General features: G+C 37.7%; 2 protein-coding genes across 2 annotated transcripts; one reads left to right on the plus strand and one right to left on the minus strand.

The window, feature by feature from the left end:
- The first annotated feature begins 3,604 nt into the window (after positions 1–3,604).
- On the plus strand, positions 3,605–6,564 carry LOC135683709 (uncharacterized). Its single transcript, XM_089113369.1, has 3 exons — positions 3,605–3,760; positions 4,786–4,977; positions 6,408–6,564. Exons 1-3 carry the CDS (start codon positions 3,668–3,670, stop codon positions 6,432–6,434), a joined length of 312 nt encoding a protein of 103 aa, XP_088969495.1. The 5' UTR covers positions 3,605–3,667; the 3' UTR covers positions 6,435–6,564.
- Positions 6,565–9,070: 2,506 nt separating this feature from the next.
- LOC135683682 (uncharacterized) lies at positions 9,071–21,370 on the minus strand. The gene is made up of 7 exons (XM_065199015.2): positions 20,434–21,370; positions 18,393–18,505; positions 17,311–17,400; positions 14,352–14,408; positions 14,026–14,085; positions 12,831–12,887; positions 9,071–11,632 (listed from the first exon to the last, which is right to left on the minus strand). The coding sequence occupies exons 2-7, from the start codon at positions 18,493–18,495 to the stop codon at positions 10,005–10,007; spliced, it is 1,995 nt and encodes a 664-aa protein (XP_065055087.2). The 5' UTR covers positions 18,496–18,505; positions 20,434–21,370; the 3' UTR covers positions 9,071–10,004.
- Between the last annotated feature and the right edge of the window lie 956 nt (positions 21,371–22,326).

The raw sequence follows: 22,326 nt of genomic DNA on the forward strand, positions 1-22,326 counted from the left end.
TTGCCTGCCAACCTGCTTGCAGATTCTACGATGTTGGCCTGCCAACCAACTGCCTTATCAAAAATAAAGTCCATTTTAGTTGATAATTAATGTAGTTCAGCGTGTTGTATGTCGAGTAATGACCAAAAATTAACACAATTATATAAAGACATTGAACGAATGAAAGCTAAGTACGACGTTTCAAGCATAACTCTTCATCAGCACGTGTTGATGAAGCGTTATGCTTGAAACGTCTTACTTACTTTTCGTCCACGTACAAGGTCAAATTCTGTCACGCGTCTATCTTAGAAGACTGTTCTATATAAGCTCAATATTGTACAGATAGACTACGAAGATCCACTAAATACTGGGATACATATTACATTAGAACCTCTGAAAACAAATATGAACTATGATATCTCAACGCACTTCTCAGTCAGCGTGATCACACGAACTGAACATTGCACTTAACAATTCTATGAACAAAGAATGATTAATGTGAGTGCCTGCGCAATGCACCGCAATGAGAAATGGAAATTTCCCGCAAAATTATTGCAAATCAAAAGGCCTTCCTTATGTTGAATAAATTACGAGCTTTTATGACAGAATTAAATGGTTTTCGTGAGCACAATATCAACAAAAATCTCAAGATATGCTTCGAGCAAAACTTGAATTTACCGCGCAAGTTAGGCAAGTGCGAGTTGAGCAAAGTTCAGTTGGAGGGTCAAACGAACTGAGCATCGCTCAACGACACCTCGAACAAAATAAATATTTAATGACTCTCTCAAAATCTTTGATCGCCCTCAAACATCTCTGAGCAAAGCTGAGCAAAGCTGAGCAAGTGGTCAAACGAACCGAACTTTTCAATGAGTAGGCTATATATAGTTTCAAAGATAAATGGCCAAAAAATTGTCAAAATGTGTCATTAAAAGACATACCGGATACTTTCAGTGTAGCCTGCGTACAGATTTTACAAATAGATGAAATTGTAATTTCTTCTGAAAAAGTCTGCAAACAGCCAACTTTCAGTGATATAGACATGAAATTTTCCCCAACAAACTGGCGGAGAGGGTAACCGAAGGTTTTTAGCTTGTTTCTACTTTCTTGGAATAATACGTTAAGATTTCAAAGGGTGATAGAATACTGAAAGGATCCATGCAGAGAACTGGTTGACTTTACAATATAAGTTTCAATCGAAATTTTCCTGTCTAATAAGATTTACAATAATTTACTGCATGCAATAATCATGCATATAAAACTTTTGATTTTAAGGATTGCAAGCCCAAAAAATCGTAAAAGTCAGGAAGTGATTTAAGAATGCTTTTTAGCTAAAATATTTAAAAAATAAGGGTACTTGCGTTATAGTCTTGAAATCGCCGAATTTATAAGAAAAGTACAGGAACTGTGTCTAGTATTCTATAGAACATACTGGGATGTAAATTGAAACTAAGTCTAAACAGCCATAGCTCAACTCTAAGTGATTAAAAATAGGCCACGTTTGACCAGGCTGCTTCAAGGTCAATCGTGTGAAAAAGAACACAAAAAGGAATTCAAGAAATTGTACTAGAAAAGTTAAAAAAATTTTTATACAATTTATCTTTCCTAGTAAAATTTTACTGAAAGTCCTAGTTTTGTACTTCTACACTTTACAGCATTATTTATGGTAAAAAACATGTTTACTTTATTAGTGGAATAATCGAACTCATTTTGAAACTGCCAATCACATCAGCCGATCAATCAGTCAGCCATTCAAGGAGCCTTGTCTTCGGACCAGATTATGTCATCCCAATAACCGCAAAAACTGATGAAAATTGATTTACAAATCAACGAAGAGTTTGAAGATTGTTGTTTTGTGGGTATCACATAAGATTGGCGTGGAAATTAAACGCTTCCCAAGCAAGATGATATTTCTTCTCATTACAATATTTACCTTGTAATACGTCTTCCTTTCAGCTTGGTTGGGTAAGCTAATTAAAGAGAAGCAAATCTGTTTGGGAGAAGAGCTCCGATTGGGAACTATTCAACTGGCATTTGGAGACGGCTGCATAATATCTCACGATAATCGATGATAAAGTCAAACATACCTAAACATCTTAATTTGAAGTATACTCTGTCAACTTTAAGCCAATAGCTAAAACAAATTCCGTGCTGCTCAGGGGGTGAGATTCTACTTAGTTGGAAAAACTTTTTAGCTCTACAGTTCTATAACGCAATTTCTACTATTTTTTATCTTATTTAGGTTTACACTGCAGTGTTATAATCGTTTGGCTAAAGTTGCCAGTTTACCAGCACACCAGCTGAAGCTATCCGGTGTTGTTCTTGTTATTCCGATTAAAAATTTAACAGAATAAGCTACACTGGATGAGATTATTTGACTAGAATATTTGAGATTTTCACAAGTACATGCCCGTTTCAGAAGTTCGAAAAAGAGCTCCTCCACTTCGTTTTCTTCTCAAATCAATGGAACACTTCAAAACTCGATCTATTAATTCCTTTGCTACAAAACCTAGGACATTAATAGACAGAATGCTTCTGGTTTAGGATAACTTCCAATTCAGAAATTTGAATTGTTGATGGAGATTTCAGAATAACATTTGTTTGAACACCAACAAAGTGTGCAGTTGATGATGTCTTGCCTGAAGCAATTATCTAAGTAAGCCATTGCCTAAAATACATTTTGAAAGCTTTGATTAATCTCAAGAGCAAAATTAAGAACAGACTTGACAATATCATTAAACTTCAGCAGCATTGAAGAACAACATCTTTAGTGTGCGTTTCAATAATGCATAATGGGCTCGATTTCGCACACATATGGTCCCAGGTTGTGCTAGTTTGGATTCAGCCTAATGGTTTTGACATTGTATTCCATTTTTTGATAATTTTACTAGAAAGAGGTTTTCAATATACTGATGGATGGTTTGCGTCTCTTTGGTTTTGTGGTTAAAGCTTAGTTCATAATGGAAAGCTTGGTTTTGAATAAAACAAATGGGACACTTTGCTTGTTCCTCCAAGAAGACCATTGAAGCCGAAATGAATTGAAAACTCCTGAACAAACCCCGTTTAGCTGTGATCGTTTCTAAAAAAGCTTGTCGTCATCACCATTATCATTATGATAATAAATCAAATAAGAAATTTTTATTCAACTAGTGACAATTTAAAGTTTTTTACATGTTCAGGGTAGCAACATTTGTGGCGATGTAATTTTTGTCAAAGGGGCATTTTGATAGGGAGGCTAAAATGTTGTTAAAATACCCCAAGGCTTACAACAGGTTCACAAAATGTTTTTAAATCAAATGTATAAAAAAATCGGTTTCCAATCATGTACAAAGAATAGGTATACTATATGGTGACTTCTGAAATACTTTTTATAATAACATCATCAGCGCTAAGATCGTTTGAGGCACCAATGTCAACTTTTGTTGGAAAATATGCTTCATAGAAAACTTTTTTCTCTAACCATTCAAAATTATTTTTGAAAATATATTTAACATAGACAGAGTTTTTAAAATCTGAGACTATAAATATGAGACTTCTGAATGAACCTTCGCTGTTAGCAAAACTCAATTGTGTGAACCCCCTTGATTTTTCCAAATCAAATCTCACATATTGTATCGCCTGTTTACGTCTTTGCGTGCACGTGTAGCGGAAATGGAACACAGCTGATAGCAATCAGAAGGAGTACACATAGATGTATATAAAGGGGTGGCTCAGCACTCTTCTTCACATTTGCAAGCAAACCAGAGGTCTTCATTGCAGCTTACCAATCATACACAGAGAAACGGTAAGTGTCTTGCGTTATCATCTATTTCCACGCTACTCAACTCACTACCTAACTTAATTGGTTACGAGTTTAGGGTTTTCCATATATTGTATCAGGTGAACAGTTGATATTCACTACATAGTTGATATTCAACGCAGTTGAAGATACCATATGAACTGAATTGAGCCCTTGCTACTTAGAACCGCTTAGAACTTCCACCAGCCATGATTAAATCTCTCAACAAATATGTTTTCACAGAGTTTTCAGCGACTGAACTTAGCGTACTTGAACAGTACGCAACTACCAAAACTTCGCATCTTAGGAAGAATAAAATTATTGAATTAGTATAATTCTTTATGCAATCCTTATGTTACATTTAAATTTATCATTTAAATCTATTTACATTCTTGCAAACCTCATATCAAGTGTCCGTCAATCAGAAGAAAAACTATTTACTATGTTTCTCGTCCTAAAGTACATATTTTTGCTATTTACACATGTATTTCCTCAAAGAATTTACCACAATATCTCGATACACTAAGGGAAGGATGTTACTAAAGGAATGTTTTAAGCTTGAGCACTCAATCAAATTCGTGTTACATGCGCAGGTTGAGGCTTGTGGACTCAAAAATCATATACAAGATGAAGTTTCACTTTGTTTAGTGAATTTTTGCTGAATGAGTCTCCTACCAGAAGGGTTTTAAAGTAAAATCGCCACAGTAAAATTATACCACTGTATAAACATGAAAGAAAATGATCGGTAAACTATTCGCGAAGCGTACAAATATGAAATTCACTGAAGCTAAAAGTGTACCTGGTTCTTCTGACAGAGAACGGCTAGTACTGGGATGTAAGAATGTAAAAACCCTGAAACTAGGTATAAGGGTAACTAGCCCACCGAATAAAACTCCGATCTTAGAATACACGTGTGACGTGGATGGACGTGCGTTTGATGCGTGGAAATTATTTTACGTACTTATATAGTCTTATAACAAATGAAGTTATTCTCACAAGAAAAATTGTGTAACTCTATTCCTTCTCTTTAGGTCAAAATGGCTTCTGGAAAAGTTTTCATAATGCTGGTCCTGGTGGCACTTGTTGCCTTTGACTCAGCTAATTGCTACTTTCGTCTGGGAAGGGAAATGGAAACAAGGCATGCAAAGCAACGCTCAGTTTCCCATATTGAGCAGATGATAACAGCCAAGGTTTTGCAAAAAGTTGCCAATTGCATAGCGCAGGTAAAGTCATTTAAATGTATTTTCAAAATTACTTCAATGAAGCTTCTCAGAACAGACCAGTTAAAAAAATAGACGAAACTAAACCTGATATTGTTTTTCGATATCATCAGTTGCATCAAGTCCATAAAAACTTTGCCCATTGCTATAGAAAACACCCTAGACACAAAAACCCTTCAATGCGGTATCAAATAATTATACAATGTTTGCCTTGCGATTAATGTTTTCTCATCTTTGATACAAGTCTTTTATGAGCTTATCCGACATTAAACGCACCCTATAAGATCAAGAATTAGTCTTTGCATATCTTAAGTCTATTCAGTTCCTCAAAAATTCTGTAAACAGGCACAGAATTGTAATTGGGCCCTAGTCGAAAATCCGACTTACTGATAAACAGCTTTGAAAAATATACAATCGAAATTCTAGAAATACACCGTAATCCCAAGTAGTCTTGGTAGTCAATCCAAGTGTAAAGATCTCATCATATATTGAACAATTTATCGATGAATCAATATAGATAATTTAAAGATTAAAAACATAAAGTTGCAATGGAAAACATGCATAAATCTAAGGCCTATTTCTAGTTTGCCCATTCATTTACTAACTGATGTATTTTTTATGTAAACACTTCATCTTTATTTCCCGTATATATGCACCTCTATATTTTTCTGAAGTTAACATGAGTGTTTTTTCTCAGCCCTTTCCGCGCAATTCTTTACTTTAAATTTTTGCTGTTAGCGCTTCTAATCATTTCCTGTTAATTCTTCTTGTTAAAGTTGCAACTTAAAGGCAATCTGTTTCGTTGTGGATTGGCTAACGAGAACAATAGCTGGAACAATAGCCTAAACACAATTCAAGCGCTCCGCCATATTTTTTACAATGCGATAAATTAAAGGGGGGCTGGAAACAATAAAAAATAATCAATCAACGTCGTGACAGATTGCCTTTAAAATCTCCTGTTCTATAGTCCAGAGGAAATCTATACACATACACACTCGTTTAGAAGAATATTGTTTATTCAGGCTCAGAATCATTCAATTCTTGAGAATATTTTAAGTAAATTACTCAGCTTCAACACGAATATTTCTGCCTCATTTTTCAAATAAGAGAATAGAATTTCAAAAAACGTGGTTTCTATTCGCGAGCAAGCAATGCTTCCCTGAAATCATATCAGATTTTAAAAAATAAGAATAATTTATGAGTACATTTCGGTTTATAACGAGAACTTCTTAAGAATATCGAGGCTCCACAAAATTTTAGCATTCATATAAAAAAGAGTGTATAAGCTTTTCGTGTATAGAACAGAACGGTTCAACTTGCTACTCTGATTTTTACTTTTAATGTGATTGGCTGGCAACTTTTAATATACAATTATTTTATTTCAAACTCATAACTCGATTAAACGCATAAAAACGATTTTTCTACTGTTTTAGGCATATCCACATCCTGCAGATGAATGACATGCTTGCCATGGGTTGACATCATCGGAATCAAGGAATTAAACTGCTTGGCAACTTATTTGAATTTTGAGTTGATTGTCATAATAATCATTATCATGTTGAAACAATATTTATAATTGCAAAATGAAAACTGCTCTTTATTTGCAAATAACTCTTTCTGATTAGATTTATTTCCTAGTTCAACATAAAAGGCAGAGAATCAGAACAAAAAAAGCAAAGAAAATAATTTCACCTTTGTCCCCCCTATGACCCTGTTCTGTATCCTCAGGGGTTCTTAATGATCTGTCAGTTGATAACTGACCCTCAAAATGTCATAAGAATATGGGCGCTGCTACTGGTATATTTTTCAAACGCGTTTATAGGAAACTAGCAAGTGGAGTTGAGTGATAACGTAGGCGCTGTTCTACTGAAAGAACTCAGGAGAAAAAGTTTGCAGATATCGTACTACAGAAACCAAACTAGGGATGAAACTTTTGCTGAAACCGCACTAATGAAACCAGACTAAGGATTCAAACCTTTTCGAGAACCGTAATTCTGAAATTAAACTAAGAATGGAACTTCTGCAGAAAACTTTCCACAGGAATCAAACTAGGTTCTGAAGGTTGAAGGATAGACGTTTATTCGAGGGGTGGGCACTTATTCTATGAGGCGCTTATTCAATAACTTCAATTATAGGGTGGGCGCTTATTCGAGGGGGGCTCTTATTTGAGGGGGTGCTTATTCAATAAGTTTACCTCTAGGGTGGGCGCTTATTCGAGGGGGGCTCTTATTTGAGGGGGCACTTGTTCGAGGCATTACGGTAGGGCCAAGCACTTTGCAGGAACCAAACAATTGAATACAAGCCTGGATCGAAAAATTTGCAGAAACCTAAATACTAAAACCAAATTAGGGATGACTTTTTTGCAGATCCGTACGAATGAAACCGAACTAGGGAGAAAATTTTGTAAAAACCGTCCAACTGAAACCAAACTTAGGAAGTAAGCTTTTCAGAAACCGTACTCCTAAATCCAAGCTAGAAATTGATCCTTTGCAGAGACCGTCCAACTAAAACCGAACTTAGTAACGAAGCTTTCAGGAACCGTATTTATTAAGCAGCAGACTGGGTTCCTAAAAAAACAGCCTTGATTATAAGCAACACCCTAAAACCATGCAGAAATAATTGGTTTGAAATGCCGGACACAAAGGAAGTTATAGAACAGCCAACACGGCGAAAAAAGAGACATCTTTATGTTTCGTAAATCATTGTACCCAAAGCATTATTGTGACGACAAAATCAGTAACCCAAATCGGCAAACGTGGATCGCAGCGGAATTTTGTTCAAAATAGAAAGCAAAGTGAAAATGGATTGAAATCGTAAATCCCAAAGCAAATGAGCTACACTAGAAGAATTTATCAACATGGAATCTCAACACCAACCCCTTCAATTTTCACAACAATTGACAAGAAAGGAAGCCATATGCAAATTTGAAGTGTGTGATCTCATTGGTTAAATTAGCAAAAGCAGTGTTCTCAAAAGCAGTGTTCTTTCCTCATTATAAATGAAAAACATTTAAAAACAATGACTAGCGAAGTTTTCCAAACCTTGAGTAGGCTGAACGTGGACCATTTTCCTTATTAAAAACGAATGTTATGACCATAGTCCAAACTTCTTTCTGTGGTCGTACGTAACATTGCATAATGTAAAAAGAAAGTAATATTGCTGATTTTTCCATTAGGCTAATTTCTCAAAGAAAATTTATGTAAACTGCCAGAGGACCACTTCATTAAGCAATTGCAATTGCAAAAAGTTTAGGACATAATCCCAGTTAATTCAGATATCCACAATATCGACAAATGTTGATAAGCAGAATGTGAAACAACTCACCGATGCATCTGATGCTTTTTCAGGAAATGCAACTATTTAACAATTGGGTTGGGTTCTATCTGTCAGCCAACTCGCTCACTGAGGACAAGGAAGCATGCAGCTTGGTCATAATTCAAAATGGCCGCCAAATGAAGACTTGTTAAATTGCACGTGAATATTTAGCGCCCTCAGCGCGTCCCGTCCCTCAAAGATGTTACTGTAAAGAAGAGCTGCTCCCTATTTCAATTAATTTGAAGAAGGAAATTTGCTAGAGAATTTTCGGACTTTAATTTTGCAAGTTTTAACAAGCAAATTAAGTTCATTCAAATTTAGTCTCTCTTAGCCAACCCTCAATAGTTACAGTGTGTGTCACGTAATTCGTTCTGCACTAGGAGTGAAATCTCTTGAAAAGTAACGTTAGTCGTTCTGCACATGGAGTGAAATCCCTTTAAAAGTAATTAGTCTTAAAATTCATTCAATCAAAATCATTTACTTTGTCTTTCATTTCTTTCTGTGTAAAAGTATATCAAGCTCGAGACCGCGTTTCTAGAAGAACGTATTCTGAACGTATTCTGTGATCCGGCCCTTAAACCATTAGAAATTATGAGTGAAAAGTTGGCACCGCCATAAAATTGAACATTGTATAATCGAGCGATGCCTTATCTGGAATAATAACTCGAGCCCCCTTTCCACTAGTTAGCCTCCTTAAAATACCGCTTTTATGATTTCTGACAAATTTATAATAGGCAAAAAGTCAGTTTTCTAAAAGTCAAAAAGTCAGTAAAACTAGCGGTCACGTTCACAGTATCAAGGTCACTCTAATATCTGAAAATATTTACAAAAATAATAGCATTGAAAATTACATCACGACAAAAAGTATGTGTGGTACACATCTGAAATTTTCTCAACGTTATCAAAGCTTTCAAAATTTCTCTCAGTCACCTTTTCTTTAAACATGATATCGTACGTAACGAAGAAATATCTTACATAGCAATAAAATATCTTACATTACGGTAAATTATCCTAAATGACTAACAATATCGTACAACAAAGTAAACTATAGTACATAACCATAAAATATCGTACATAACCGTAAAATATCGTACATAACCGTAAAATATCGTAAACAGCTGTAATATATCGTATATAACTTTGATTTATAATACATAATGGTCAACTATCGTACATAACCGTGAAACATCATGCATCACCATAATAGTGACATGCTACTACACAAAAACATAAGCAAGCTGAAAAAAGCAAACTGAACATAGCGAGAGAGCAACTTTGTATATTCAGAAGTTGAATCTTGGTTGAAGCTACCCCCGTCTACGGTGACAACGACGCTGGTGAAGACGACGTGTGCTTCTATCGTTACGAATTCGTCTTCCAGCAGGGTTAAACATAATTTTGAACAGAACACAAGATGCGGTCAAAAACAGCAATGGTATCCTTCTTTTCAATCGAAAATATTTTTTTGGTTGGAGAGGGTTTCAGTTGTAAAATGTCTACATTATTTGAAATTTTGAAGTCAGTTGCAATTTACAATTTTGTGTTTATAGCTTCGCCTCAACTGTAAATAAACAACATATTGGTTGTTTATACTCCAGTGAGCATCGTTGATGACAGAACAAAACTCTATGAATTTTGAATACTAAACTTTCTTGCTGTGACACAAGAATTACGCTCAAAAAGGGTTCTTCAATCGAAAGATCCATTATTGTTATCTACAACTGCGCCAACTGGCTGGCAATTTTTGATTTCTTATCCCATCTTTCATGGTCACCGCCTGAACAGCATTCTTCCGTACAGTCTGGTATGCAAGATCGTGGGCATGAGGCAGGGCAGCTTGGTGCGGCCGGTGGTGGAGGTGGGAGCATTGGTGGTGGCGGGGGAGGAGCTGCACAGCATGATGGTTGGCACTGCGGGGCACATTGCTGTGGACAGGCAGGTCCACAAGTCATTTGCGGGGCAGGCATGACAGGGAGAGGAGGAGCAGGTAGGTTAATGACCTGGGGTGGCAAAGATACGACTCTTGGAGGCTGGTTTGCCTGGCAGCAACTTGGTTGACAAGCAGGAGCACATGAAGGGGCACACTGAGGACCACATGGCATCTGAGGAGGTAACATTGGGGGAGGCATCATTTGTGGAGGAGGAGCTGCCATCATTGGTGGCATCTGGGGCATTGCAGGGGGAGCTCCACAGCAGCTTGGTTGGCAGGCTGGGGCACATCTAGCCGGGCAGGCTGGTCCACAAGGGCTTGGTGGCATGGCAGGAACAGGGGGTGGCATTGGTGCTGCTTGACAACAGCTTGGTGAGCATGCAGGCGCACATGATGGCGCACAGGTCATTCCACATGGCATTGGGGGTGGTGGAGGAGCAGGAACGGTGATCTCCATTGGCTTCATCCATACATGTACTGGTTGCTGGCCGCAGCACTGAGGCGAGCATTGTGGAGCACACTGCTGTGGGCATGGGGCTGGGCAGCGTGAAGGCATCGGCATCTGCATCGGCATCGGAATTGGCATTGGTGGAGGTGGTGGCATCGGGGGTGCTGCTGCACAACAACTTGGTTGACATTGTGGTGCACAGCTTGCTGGGCATTGGGGTCCACATCTTGGGGGCATCATAGGTTGAGGGACCGGTGGCGGCAGTGCTGTACAGCAACTTGGGGTGCACTGTGGAGCACAACTAGCAGAGCAAGCCAAACCACATGGAGAAGGAATTCTTGGTGGTGGAGGTGGTGGCATGGGTGATGCTGCACAACAGCTTGGACTGCACCGTTGTGGAACACATGACGGTGAACAGGATGGCCCGCAAGGGGACTGTGGCATCATTGGAGGTGGCGGGGGCATCATAGGTGGCATCATAGGGGGTGGTGCTGGCATTGCACTGCAGCATTGAGGGCTGCAGCGTTGTGGTGCGCACATAGGATTACAGCTAGGACCACACGGCATTGGAGGTGGCGGCGCAGGTGGCCTTTGTAGAGCAGGGAGAAGATGCTGTGGTGGTGGCATTGGCATAGCAGCACAACACCCGGGATTACATTGCTGAGGGGCACATGACGGAGAACATGATGGACCACACGGCATCATTGCTGCAGAATAGGCTGCCGCACAGCATTGTGGACTGCAAGAGGGCGCACAAGTCTGAGGACAACTTTGTCCGCATTGGCTGTAAGGGGTGGCTGGTGGAAATATCTGCTGGGACGGCATGCGAGACGCTCCTTGGTATCCGGGAATACAGCAACGAAAATCACACTCAGGCATACAGGTGTGTGCACACTGTGGGTCGCAGAAGCCAGGGCTTTTTGGTTTTTTTGACTTTTTCTTTGCCCTCTTCTTGATCTTAGAACCTAGGTAAATTATAAAGAGTGTTTAACGTGAATGAAATAGGTCAGGTTAAGAACCAGTTGCTGATAGTGTCAGTCTTCTATTCAATTGCCACAAATTCCTTCTTTTCATGGTTTTAAAGAACAGCTATTTTGCTGAAACTGGTTACTCGTACAAAAATTCTGGTTACCTGTTTTATCTCAGCCGCCCCTCCCAGTATTTGAAAAAAAGTGAACAAATACATATAGCTTCGCACTAGTCGTGCCCATCAACGAGGGCATGGGGACAAAATAAAAACTTAGACGATGTCTATTTCATTGTCAAAAGCAATTTTCATTGCTCTTGCACCAAAAGCAAAAACCTAGATTGGAGCATCCAACCAGTAGGAAGCACCTGCTCTTGCCAATAAGAGCTAATCATTGATTAAGAAATGTGAGTTTTAAACCATAGAATTAATTCATGAATGCGTTCGTCAAAGTTATCAATTCCCAACATCATCTATTCCGAATTATAAAACCGAAGAGCTGAATAGGAGACACGACAAGCAACGAAAAACATTTCAAACCTAAAGTGTTTAATCAAAGAAAGACAATCTGATGGCCCCAATAAGGTGTGAGAGCTTCTTTGTGGGAATTGGCTGTAAGCAGTGGCGTCGCTTGATCTTCCAGACTAGAGGGCTGGCCATTACACGATTTAATATACACAACATAGAATCTTTAACATAAATGCAAGCAAGAGCACAGCCCTCCTCCTAAAAGTTTGGGTCGGCACCCAGTGGCGTACCCAAGGGGGAGGAATAGGGGGGTCCGGACCCCCCAACTTTTCTAAAATATGACCCTCAAGATTTGTCCAAAAACGATGTAAAACTCTTTGGGGGGGGGGGGGTGTAGTATACTGTATGCTTGTGTCAATAACAATTGTAAAATACTTTGCTATTTACCGTAGCTAACATGAATCAAATAATGGGGGGAAATTTTGAAAAAGGACGTTTCCCGCATTTGCGAGTGTTTGAAGGGCGTGGTCCAAAAAAATTTCTGGGGGCTGCACCCCAGACACCCCCACTACTGCAGCCCTGGATACGCCACTGTCGGCACCCCCGCTTAAAGAGGACAACTAACGTTTGGTTCCGTAAACATTAGACCACCATCCACTTTTTAAGTTATTTATTACATACTAGGAAGCTGACTTTTGCAAAGTGTGGAAAATAAGAAATGTACTTACGGACATCTGCAAATGAAAGTGGCTGAGGAATTTGGTATCGTTTGTCATTCCTGGAACCTGCGTTTAAGTAGAACAAGCAAATTTATAAGTATTATTAACATGAACAAAGACACTTTTTGGAAAGCTTTTTAAACCAAAGCCAAGGTCAAGAAGAAGTAAAGATTGGAGACGCGTTCGTACAGTAGCTAGTGTATTAAAACGCACATTAAAAAGCCTTCATTTGTCAAAAGAAGCCGGCTTAAAGTCTGAAATTATTCATTTTTTTGTACCAACCATATTCTAACGATTTTTGTTGGATCCCCTAAATCAGTTTTAAATAAAAGGCTTTGAAATTTATTTGCTTCGGTAGAAATGCATTGTACTAAAATTCAATTTCAAAACATCTCAGGCTGATGGGAAAAACAGTTGGAATATAAAAGAACTTTGAGGAAGAAAAAGGACGAAATTAGCTGTAGCCCTGGACAACTAAGAGATGATAAAATGTTACGCAAAAGACTGAAGAACTATGTCTGATATCAAAGATATGTAATATGCTTCTATTCAGTATTAAACCTTAAACTGTCCTTTATTTTTCCAGCATTCTTTTCTGTGAAACTTTAAAAGCCTACAGCCCTGGGTGGATAGAAATAAGCATATCCACCCCTCCCATCATTGAATGTCGATCTGCTACAAAAATGGCGTGAGAGGGCAGACGTTAGAACATTCATCAATGCACACCCCTTCAACAGATTTGCCAAGAGCTGGAAGTCCTGATAATTAGATGTGCCTCGACTTAGAGGTATCGAGGCATGCTAAGTATATAAAAATGTAGCTTCGTATGTCCGTAAACATGTTTCTTAGAACCAAAATGCTAAATGAACATATGCTTTGATATATTTCTTCGAATAAACTTGATTAACTGCAGGGAAATAGCCAGTGAGGTTGTGAGAGGGAGTGTAGGGAGAGCAAACAGAGGAGAAGCTAATAGAGGGCTGAGAGAGGAGCTGGACGAGACACAATCCCCCCTTTCTGTGAAAGCATAATTGATGTAAATCTAGGTACTAAAGTCATCTCAGTAATTTTCTCTTATAACTGTCCTGGCTTCGTCTCTGGTGCATTGCATATTTCTATCGAGAAATGATAAGGCGAAGATAGCAAGAGACATTATTTATCATCAGATTTTTTTAATTTGAAGAAACCTACATATAATACTCACCCTTTTTGCTCGCTACAGCTTTCTTTGAAACTGATGGCTTTACAGTTCCCCGCTTAGAAGCTAAAATGTATAACGAGGATGCACAAATCTATGTAAGGTCAATATATCATTCAAATGCACAATTTGAAGATACACGCTCTTAAAAATCCTCAAAATGTAAGAAGCATACGACTTTCTTCTAGAGAAGACAAAGTTTAAATTGAAGAAAAAGTAATTACAAGCACTGCCAGTTACACAATTAAGGTTCCAAAACTTTGTTATTGTTTTCTTTCTTAAAATCAGCTTCTAGAGCACTTCATCTTTGTTTATAAAGCCTATGCTATTACCTTTAGGCTTAGCTTGTGGTCTTGAACTTTTCTTTGCAGAAACCTTTGGTGTTTTTTCTAAAAAAGGAGAAAAATAATTGAATTGAGAGAGTAACATAAAAGTAATATCATTTTTATTTTTCGCAAATCTACATGTTTATTTTTCGATGATCTTTTGTTTCTTGTTTCGTTTTTGTTACACTTTCCTTGCTTCACTATGACACGCAATTAAGCCAATTTTTTCGCTTTTTTCTGTATTTTTCCTTCGCATTTTTTCTGTTTACCTCCTTCTTCGATTCTGTTTATCTCTCACCATTTCGTATACATTGTTCTTTTTAATGAAATTATTCCCTTCATAGTTCAAGATCGCTGCTGAGGGCAATAACTTGTTGAAAGGGCCAAGCCTCTGTTTTTATAAAACAGAAACACTTGTCTTGTATCTACACAAATCAAGGTCTTCAGGGCTTGTGGGCCCTCTCCGAGCTATACCCTGGGTACCAGACTCACTATATAAATTCATATATAGTGAGTCTGGTACCCAGGGTATCCGAGCTAGTACCATAAGCTGCTAACTTCTTTCAATCCGCCCAAAAACGTCCCTTATTTTAGAATGCAACTTAAATGAAAAAATCAAAATTATTTTTGATTGTTGATTCTGATAGAATAAACATCGCTGTTTTTGAAAATTCAGGTTTGTTTGTGTCTTTTTTAAAGTTCGGTTTTTCCATTTGGGGCTCGTAAATAGGGGTTCTAGGGTTTTTTGATAGTAGGCCGTTCGGCAAGGGGCTGAGACTGTTATGTTAGAACAAAGAAATTGGCCAATTTTGCAAAATGTGATGCAAGCATGAAAGCTGAGTAACTTGCAGAAACTTGGTATGAATGGGCTGTTTGAAATGTTAAAAAATGAAGAATGTAGATCCACGCCCAAAAATGCCTCCTTTATAGCCTGTGACACTAAGTTGCAGACTGCAAAAAGTGTAGTGCCTATTATTTATTAATGAGAAAGTTGCTAAAAGCTTGGCAAAGTGTGTAAAGTGCATGTGTTGTGTGTGTAATTACAAAAAAGATAAACTTGATGAATTTGATTCATAGAACCAAAACTTGCTCTACTAAGTTTTCTCATAATCTTTATACCCAGCTGCAAAAGCTCTTCTGATTTTACATGCTAGAACCATCCTTTCTAGAAGTAAACTCCGTCTGAACAGCCATGAAAGTGCCCTTTCGGGAAACGACCCCTTCACTCAAAGTTAAGAGGACCATTGCGATCAAAAGTCGAATAAAATAGGAAGGATCGGCGTGAAGTCTGCGTACAAACTGCACCTACATAGTTTGCTTTTTGCGTATAGGTCTGAAACGCTTGTACTAAAATACCTGGCGTATGGTTTATAATTATGTAGAAGCAGCGGCGGCCTGGTATCATAATTGCAGTTTGGCTCTCAAGCCGCACCCATGAGGGTTTGGTTGCTGGTAGTATTTGTGATGCAGTTTGTGCACATTTTGTAGTTTGAGTGAATCAGTTGCACGCCCAAGCTGTGTCTTTTTAACTTCTTATTACCACGTCCCGTGTTTATCAGAATTTTTAACATTCTTTTTTATTCATTTTGATTAATATAACTGTAAAAGGGTTAGGTGTAAAAGACTCAGAATAGCTACATCAAAGTGCACAAAGAAACATCGCTTTGACAAATATATGCAAGGTATCAGGAGGCATTATAAATAATCTACTGACATGATGAAAAGACAAAAAAAAATTTTGGAGAAAACTTAAATGAATTTCATGAAAAAGATCTCTAAACCGAAAACACTTGCAGACAAACAGTCTTCCTGTACTTAAATTGTTGTTGTTTTATCTGCTGCAAAATTTGTTGCTGTTGCTGCTGCTCCGGTTGCGTTACAGAAATCATTTGATGTTGTTGGTTTCTAATAACTTCTTCATGCTCTCCTCTCTTTTTCCTCTCCTTTTGCTCTCTTTCAAACTGCTCTCCCTTCTTTTCATTATCTGCTTCCTTAATTCTAATCTTTATCTCATTTTTCTTTAACTTTATGTCTTCTTTCTCAATCTCATACTCAACCTCAATCGCAGCCATTTATAATGTAAGCGTCAAAACTTTAAACCATGTGTTTTACAGAAGGCCTTTGACATGGTTATTTTGAAGATGCATAAAATACAGATACTCGTATACTATATCCCAAAAGTATAGATGAAAACAAGACTATTAGATGCAAGACAGGTGTACGACAGGGATATATGCTAGGTCCACGATTGCTGAATTGTCAAACGGGTGGAATTGAACTGGTTGTTAAGTGGGTAAACGTGATGCACAGCTTCACGACTGTAATGATAAGACATTGTAGTGTTTGGTAGCTTGATGGGCGACTTGTACTGACCCTTAATTTCGCATAATTTATTATTCACAATTGTCATTATTTGAAGAATTTCTTTTATTTGTTTTGGAACTTAAGTAGATATTTAGATAAAGAGAAAATAAATTTATTAGAAGTTAGCAACATTCATGTTCTCACACTTTTTGTGAAAAGGCCCCGTCATCAGTTTTTCGTTTAAAAGCAAAGGTCCGGGTGGCGATCGCCACTTTGCCATCCGGGCCCGACCGCGCCTTTGTAGAAATTATATTGAGTGCACAAGGACCGAAAATTTCCCTCCACTGAGCGAGTTTTTGTTTTCCATCCTACTTGAATAGCTAAACAACGGTAATTAATCCCGAGTAAAACTCCCCCTTCGGTTTCACGGGAACTGACTTGACAAAAAATCATCAATAGAAAATTTACAGACAGCAGGATTTTTGAAGATAATTAATAGAGAGTGCGGGAAAATAACCGACCCGAGCGAGACTCGAGCCCATGACCCCTGACTTTGTACGTCAAGTGCTCTACCGCTGAGTTATATTTTTTCATTTCAGTGGCACATTAAAGAGAAAATAGCTTGAAAATTCGTAAATTAATATAGCAATTAAAAACTAACCATATCGTTGAGCTTCTTTGGCAAATTCTCTTCGAAACAGGTCTTTGTCCTTATCATCTAAGCCACTAATGAGCGAATCGATATTCATGTCTGAAAAAAATTAGAATTTCATTCAATATAGGATATAGAAAATAACTGTTCATGTGGAGTTTATACTGCATTTGTGTACCCCATTGATTTATTTAAATTTTGTTAAAGAAGATTGATTATAGAAGATGACAATTGATTTGAAAATCAATAACAAAATGTGAGTGCTGTTGCATAGAAGGATGTGTTCGTTTTTTGAAGATGTTATGAGTTTCATGTAAATTTAGACTTCATTTTTTGTCAAATAAAATTGTTAAAATAGAATTCAGCCTCTGAACTTGTTTTTCAACAAAAGTAATGCTTTTGTTAACGCTAAGCCTTATCTTATAACTGTAATCTCATTATATTGTGCGGAGACAGAGATTCATTGTTCAAGTGGGGGAAGGCAAAACCTCCAAAGAAGCAAATTTGTCAACAAATGACTAACTTTCTCTCAAGTTCCTAATTGTAGGAAGGAGGGTGGGGGTAAACTCTATTTTTCAGATATCTTGCATACCTCCAAATTATGTATTTCATGCAAAAAGTCATAATCCCCCCCCCCCTCAAATTAAACATAATTTCAGAAAATCTAAGCACTTCAATCTATCATGACCCCCTATTTTAAAGTTTTTTAAAAAAATGTCAACCCTACTCCTTATAAGACCCCCCAACAATGAGGAACTTGAGAGTAACCGTACCCTGGGTACCAGACTCTCTATTATTTTATATAGTGAGTCTGGTTCCCAGGGTAGAGTAACCGATAAATGCACTAGAACTGTGTTTACATTGAAGCTCTCACCCCCCCCCCCCTCCAGACCTCTGCAGTTTCCGTCCCTGATGCATAGTAGGTAAATATTGGATTGTTCTTTATATACTCTCAGAATAGAAAATTGTACTTGCATTGAAGTCTTGATAAAAGTTATTATCCAAGTATCCAATCTTTTGATGCAACAGGTCCATAGTTGGTACATATAGAAGGTGCAACTAAAGCTGCCACTTAAGAGCAACAGACCTACCCTTGTTGTTTCCATCGTGCCTCCGAGGCGGCTTTGATTCGACATTTTGTAACACAACAACAGCAATTAACAATGTCGCTGCGAGAAGGCTCCTTGTGATCATATTGGTATATCTATAGCAAGAATGATTCGTATTTTGGTAATTATAAATTTGTTAAGATACAGTAAAAAATATTCGATTACAAGTTTACTTTAAGTGTGAAGAATGTTACTCTTACAGGTTTTGATTTCTAACATAATTCAAGTCGCCTATGTCTTCTGCAAAATACACAAAAACTATGTTTTCTTTTGCAGTGTTAGTGAGTAGATAGCGAAACCTAAGCAACCATTTATAAAAGAACCTTTGTGTGTGAATAAATTGATGGAAAAGGGAAGGGGCTCAGTAGGTTGAAAAGCGTCAAAGGTTGCGAGTACCGTAAAACCTCTATTAAGCCCCGTCTCTCTAATCATCCCCCTCTCTATTAAGCCCCCGTTCTATTAAGCCCCCGCTCTATTAAGCCCCTCCTTATCAAGCAAAAACTTAAAATTAACCCCCTTCTCTATTAAGCCCCCCTCTTTAGCCTTTGGTGTCAAACAAAGAAAATATGCGCATTTAGTAGTTCTCTTGACTGGTGTGATGATAATAAGATCGTGTGCATTAAATACGGCCCATGTAAAGACTTACTTGGGCGCCTAAAAAGTCAGTCGAAATTTGTTTAGAAGATGTCCCAGGGCTATCAATTGATTCTGGTGATTCTGATGAAGATAAGGGCCATATAATTGATTAATTAGACTTTTGAAGCTGCTAGCGAAGTTTTCTGAGAACATTGGTATGACATTTTTATAACAAAAACATAGACGAGGGCATATCTAAAACATTTTTTACTTCAAATTTTCAATAAGCCCCCTCTCTCTAATAAGCCCCCTCTTTTTTATACCCCTCTCTAGGACTGAAAAAGGCCCGCCCTGGGGGCTTAATAGAGCTTTTACGGTAACCTTTGTATATTGAAGGCAAATTTTTGCAGACCTGGGAGGGTTAAATCAACATGCACGAGAACACGAAATTAGTTGTGTTTAATTTCGCATATGATATAAAAGAGCTATAAAACCTACTGCAATGACGGATAGGGCCCACGAACTTCAGGTTAAAAACTGAGATAACACTTGTTCAGTATCAGATCTGGGGACAAGCACATGCCTACGGAGCGTTTTTGTCAATTTTCGTCATCTACATCAAAAGCTGCATATCTGACAAAATGAACTATCAAAGTAATACAAAAGAGCAACATGATTTGGGGCGTGGTTAAGAGTTGGCGGCATTAATTAGCGGGAGCGGCGTTAAAAGAGGGGGCATTAGCTATCTCTGTTGACGAGAAAAAGGGTTCACCTTTTGTGTTAATCACCGTTTGTAAGTAAGGCTCAAAAATTTGCCAAAGAATCACCCAAGAATCGTAAAAAACAGTTTGATTTTTGAAATGGAGTTTTTCTGCGAAGATAGCTGTCATATTCTTTGCCTCCCTTGTAGCTTAAGCCCTCCCCTGATTGTTCATAACCCTACAACCTCGGGTAACCTTAAAGATGAAGGTGAGAAATTTCACAGTACTTTGGTCTCACAGAAAAGCAATAGTCGAAAAAGGCGTATTGATACATAAAGATACACTTACAAAAACCAAGAAAAAACATCAATCTGATAAGGATACACTTACAAAAACCAAGAAAAAACATTAATAAAAAACACTAAATTAGCAAAAGCCGAGATATCGAGCGTTATAATTCCAAAATTCATATTCATCGAATTGTAATCTAAGCTTAAATTAAGCAAAAGCTTTGAGCTGAGAAGGGGTTGGAAGAAACGTGCTTCAAATTGATACATAAGTAATATGATATTGAGAACCAGATAATTAATCATCCATTGTGTGCTCACTGCACATTTCATAAACATTATTTCATAAACATTGTTAATAGAAAACAAAAATTGCTTGCAGAACTCATGTAGTGGTAGAATGCATGAAGCTAGACAAATAAAAAGAGTAAACATATTAAAGAAATATTTTTATCTCACCTTCTGTGAATGTTGCTCTCTTTTCTTTATAATCTTTGAGACAATACCGGCGGAACCTTGATCATTGCAAAACAAAAAATCAAACAGAACGCTGAATGAAGATCAAAGGTTACTGGCAAGTAAATTGATGCGCTGTATGCTCAACCTGTGCTATTCAAACAAACAAATACAAACACCTGGCCTATTAGAACAGAATATTAGAAAATATACAAATATAAACGCAAAATATTTTCACTGCTTAGCGTATCTTGGACTGCAAGGCGTGCAACTTTGTTATGCTGTTTTTTTATTACATGCACTGCAGCAAAAGATAATGTGTTCACTAGAAGATTGTTCTTCAGCAGTAATCGATGCCTGCTCACGCATCCGTGACGGGCCTTGGTACACGCAAGCACAGGTTCAATTAAGCGAACTCACTGGCATTGACCGGGCCTTAATGTTTCTATTAATTGCATGATACGGGTCAAAAGAATGCTCGCCTTTTAAATATCACCAGCGTATACCACAATTAGTGCCTTATGAATAAACCTTTATTCAGTTTTATTGGCAATGGCATCATCAACAAAAACGGCTCCAAGCATCGTGGGCATTTGATGCTTTATGAAACTGCATAAAGTGGGTTAAGAGAATCCTTCAAATCGGTATTACAGTACAATCTCCATAACTCGAATCCCTGATAACTTAAATGTTCATTAATTCTACCTGTTTTGCACTTCTTTCGAACCCCAGTATGTCCGAGCACAAGATAACTCGAATATTCGTAAACTTGCACCATTTTCATCGTTTCTGGGTTCGAGATATCGGAATTATACTATATATCATTAATTTATACCTAAGATAGTGGGTTGGAATAAGAACTATATTGAAAAGTTATAATGGTAGGTAACAATGTCATCTACATAACTGCTGTCGGATAAATCCTAGGCAAACACGTACAACGCATCATACACGTAATCAGCATTAAATTTGAGGAGTCGGGGAGGGGGGGGGGGTGAAAATCTAAACACCATCTCCCCATGACTGTATACCTTAAAGTAATATTCGGTTCAATTCAGAATCTGTTCAGAGGGAACAGTGCCAATTAGCGGGGACACCACTTGTCTAAGCCAACGACCTAACAAGGTAGGTAAATCAGCACCTGTCCTCTATCATTAACCCCCACACGTTTACAATGGGCACTATATGCTGTTAACTGTACACGAGTCGAACATCCAAATCGTATGTGTGAAAGCACATGTTAAGACAACGCAGAACACAAATTACTGCACTGGCAGCATCACCATTTCCTTACAGTTTAATAAAACATTTCTTTCCTTTTGTATAAATTGGTATATTTTTATAATCATTTCTAGCACCTTCTCTTCGTGTCATCCTGAAGAAAAAGATATTCCAAAAAACATTTCATGGCCTTATGAGCGGTTGTTTATGTGCTTTTATCGAATAAAACCATTATGTTTCCATTTTTTTTTCCAGTGATTATCAATGGGCCGACACTCTCCCTGAGGCTATAATGCTCTCAACTGGTCCTAGAAACCTAGAAAGGATCAACCTTTCATAGCTATAGTTTAGTCTAGGGCCGATTTGCTTAAAATATTGCGGAGGATTGTGACACACCCACACCACTAGTTTGTGCCCCCGTCAATGATCATGGACAATTCTATGGAAACAGAAACAGAAAATTGGCGTAGAAACTTGATGGCCTCTAAAATAAGACACACTTTACCAAACCATTAAATCTCATATATTCTTTTCTTAAGTTATGTGCAAGTTCCGTGATATGTTCCGTGATTCTTCTTTTGGTAACTTTAATTGAGACACATCTTAATTTGTGTCAATTTTGTATGCCTTGGAAGGAAAAATAATTTTCCTTTCGTGATTTTTCAGGAAGAAATG

This window comes from Rhopilema esculentum, chromosome 17 (genome assembly GCF_057945365.1).
Source record: "Rhopilema esculentum isolate cy_ngs chromosome 17, ASM5794536v1, whole genome shotgun sequence".
Classification (NCBI taxonomy): Eukaryota; Metazoa; Cnidaria; class Scyphozoa; order Rhizostomeae; family Rhizostomatidae; genus Rhopilema; species Rhopilema esculentum.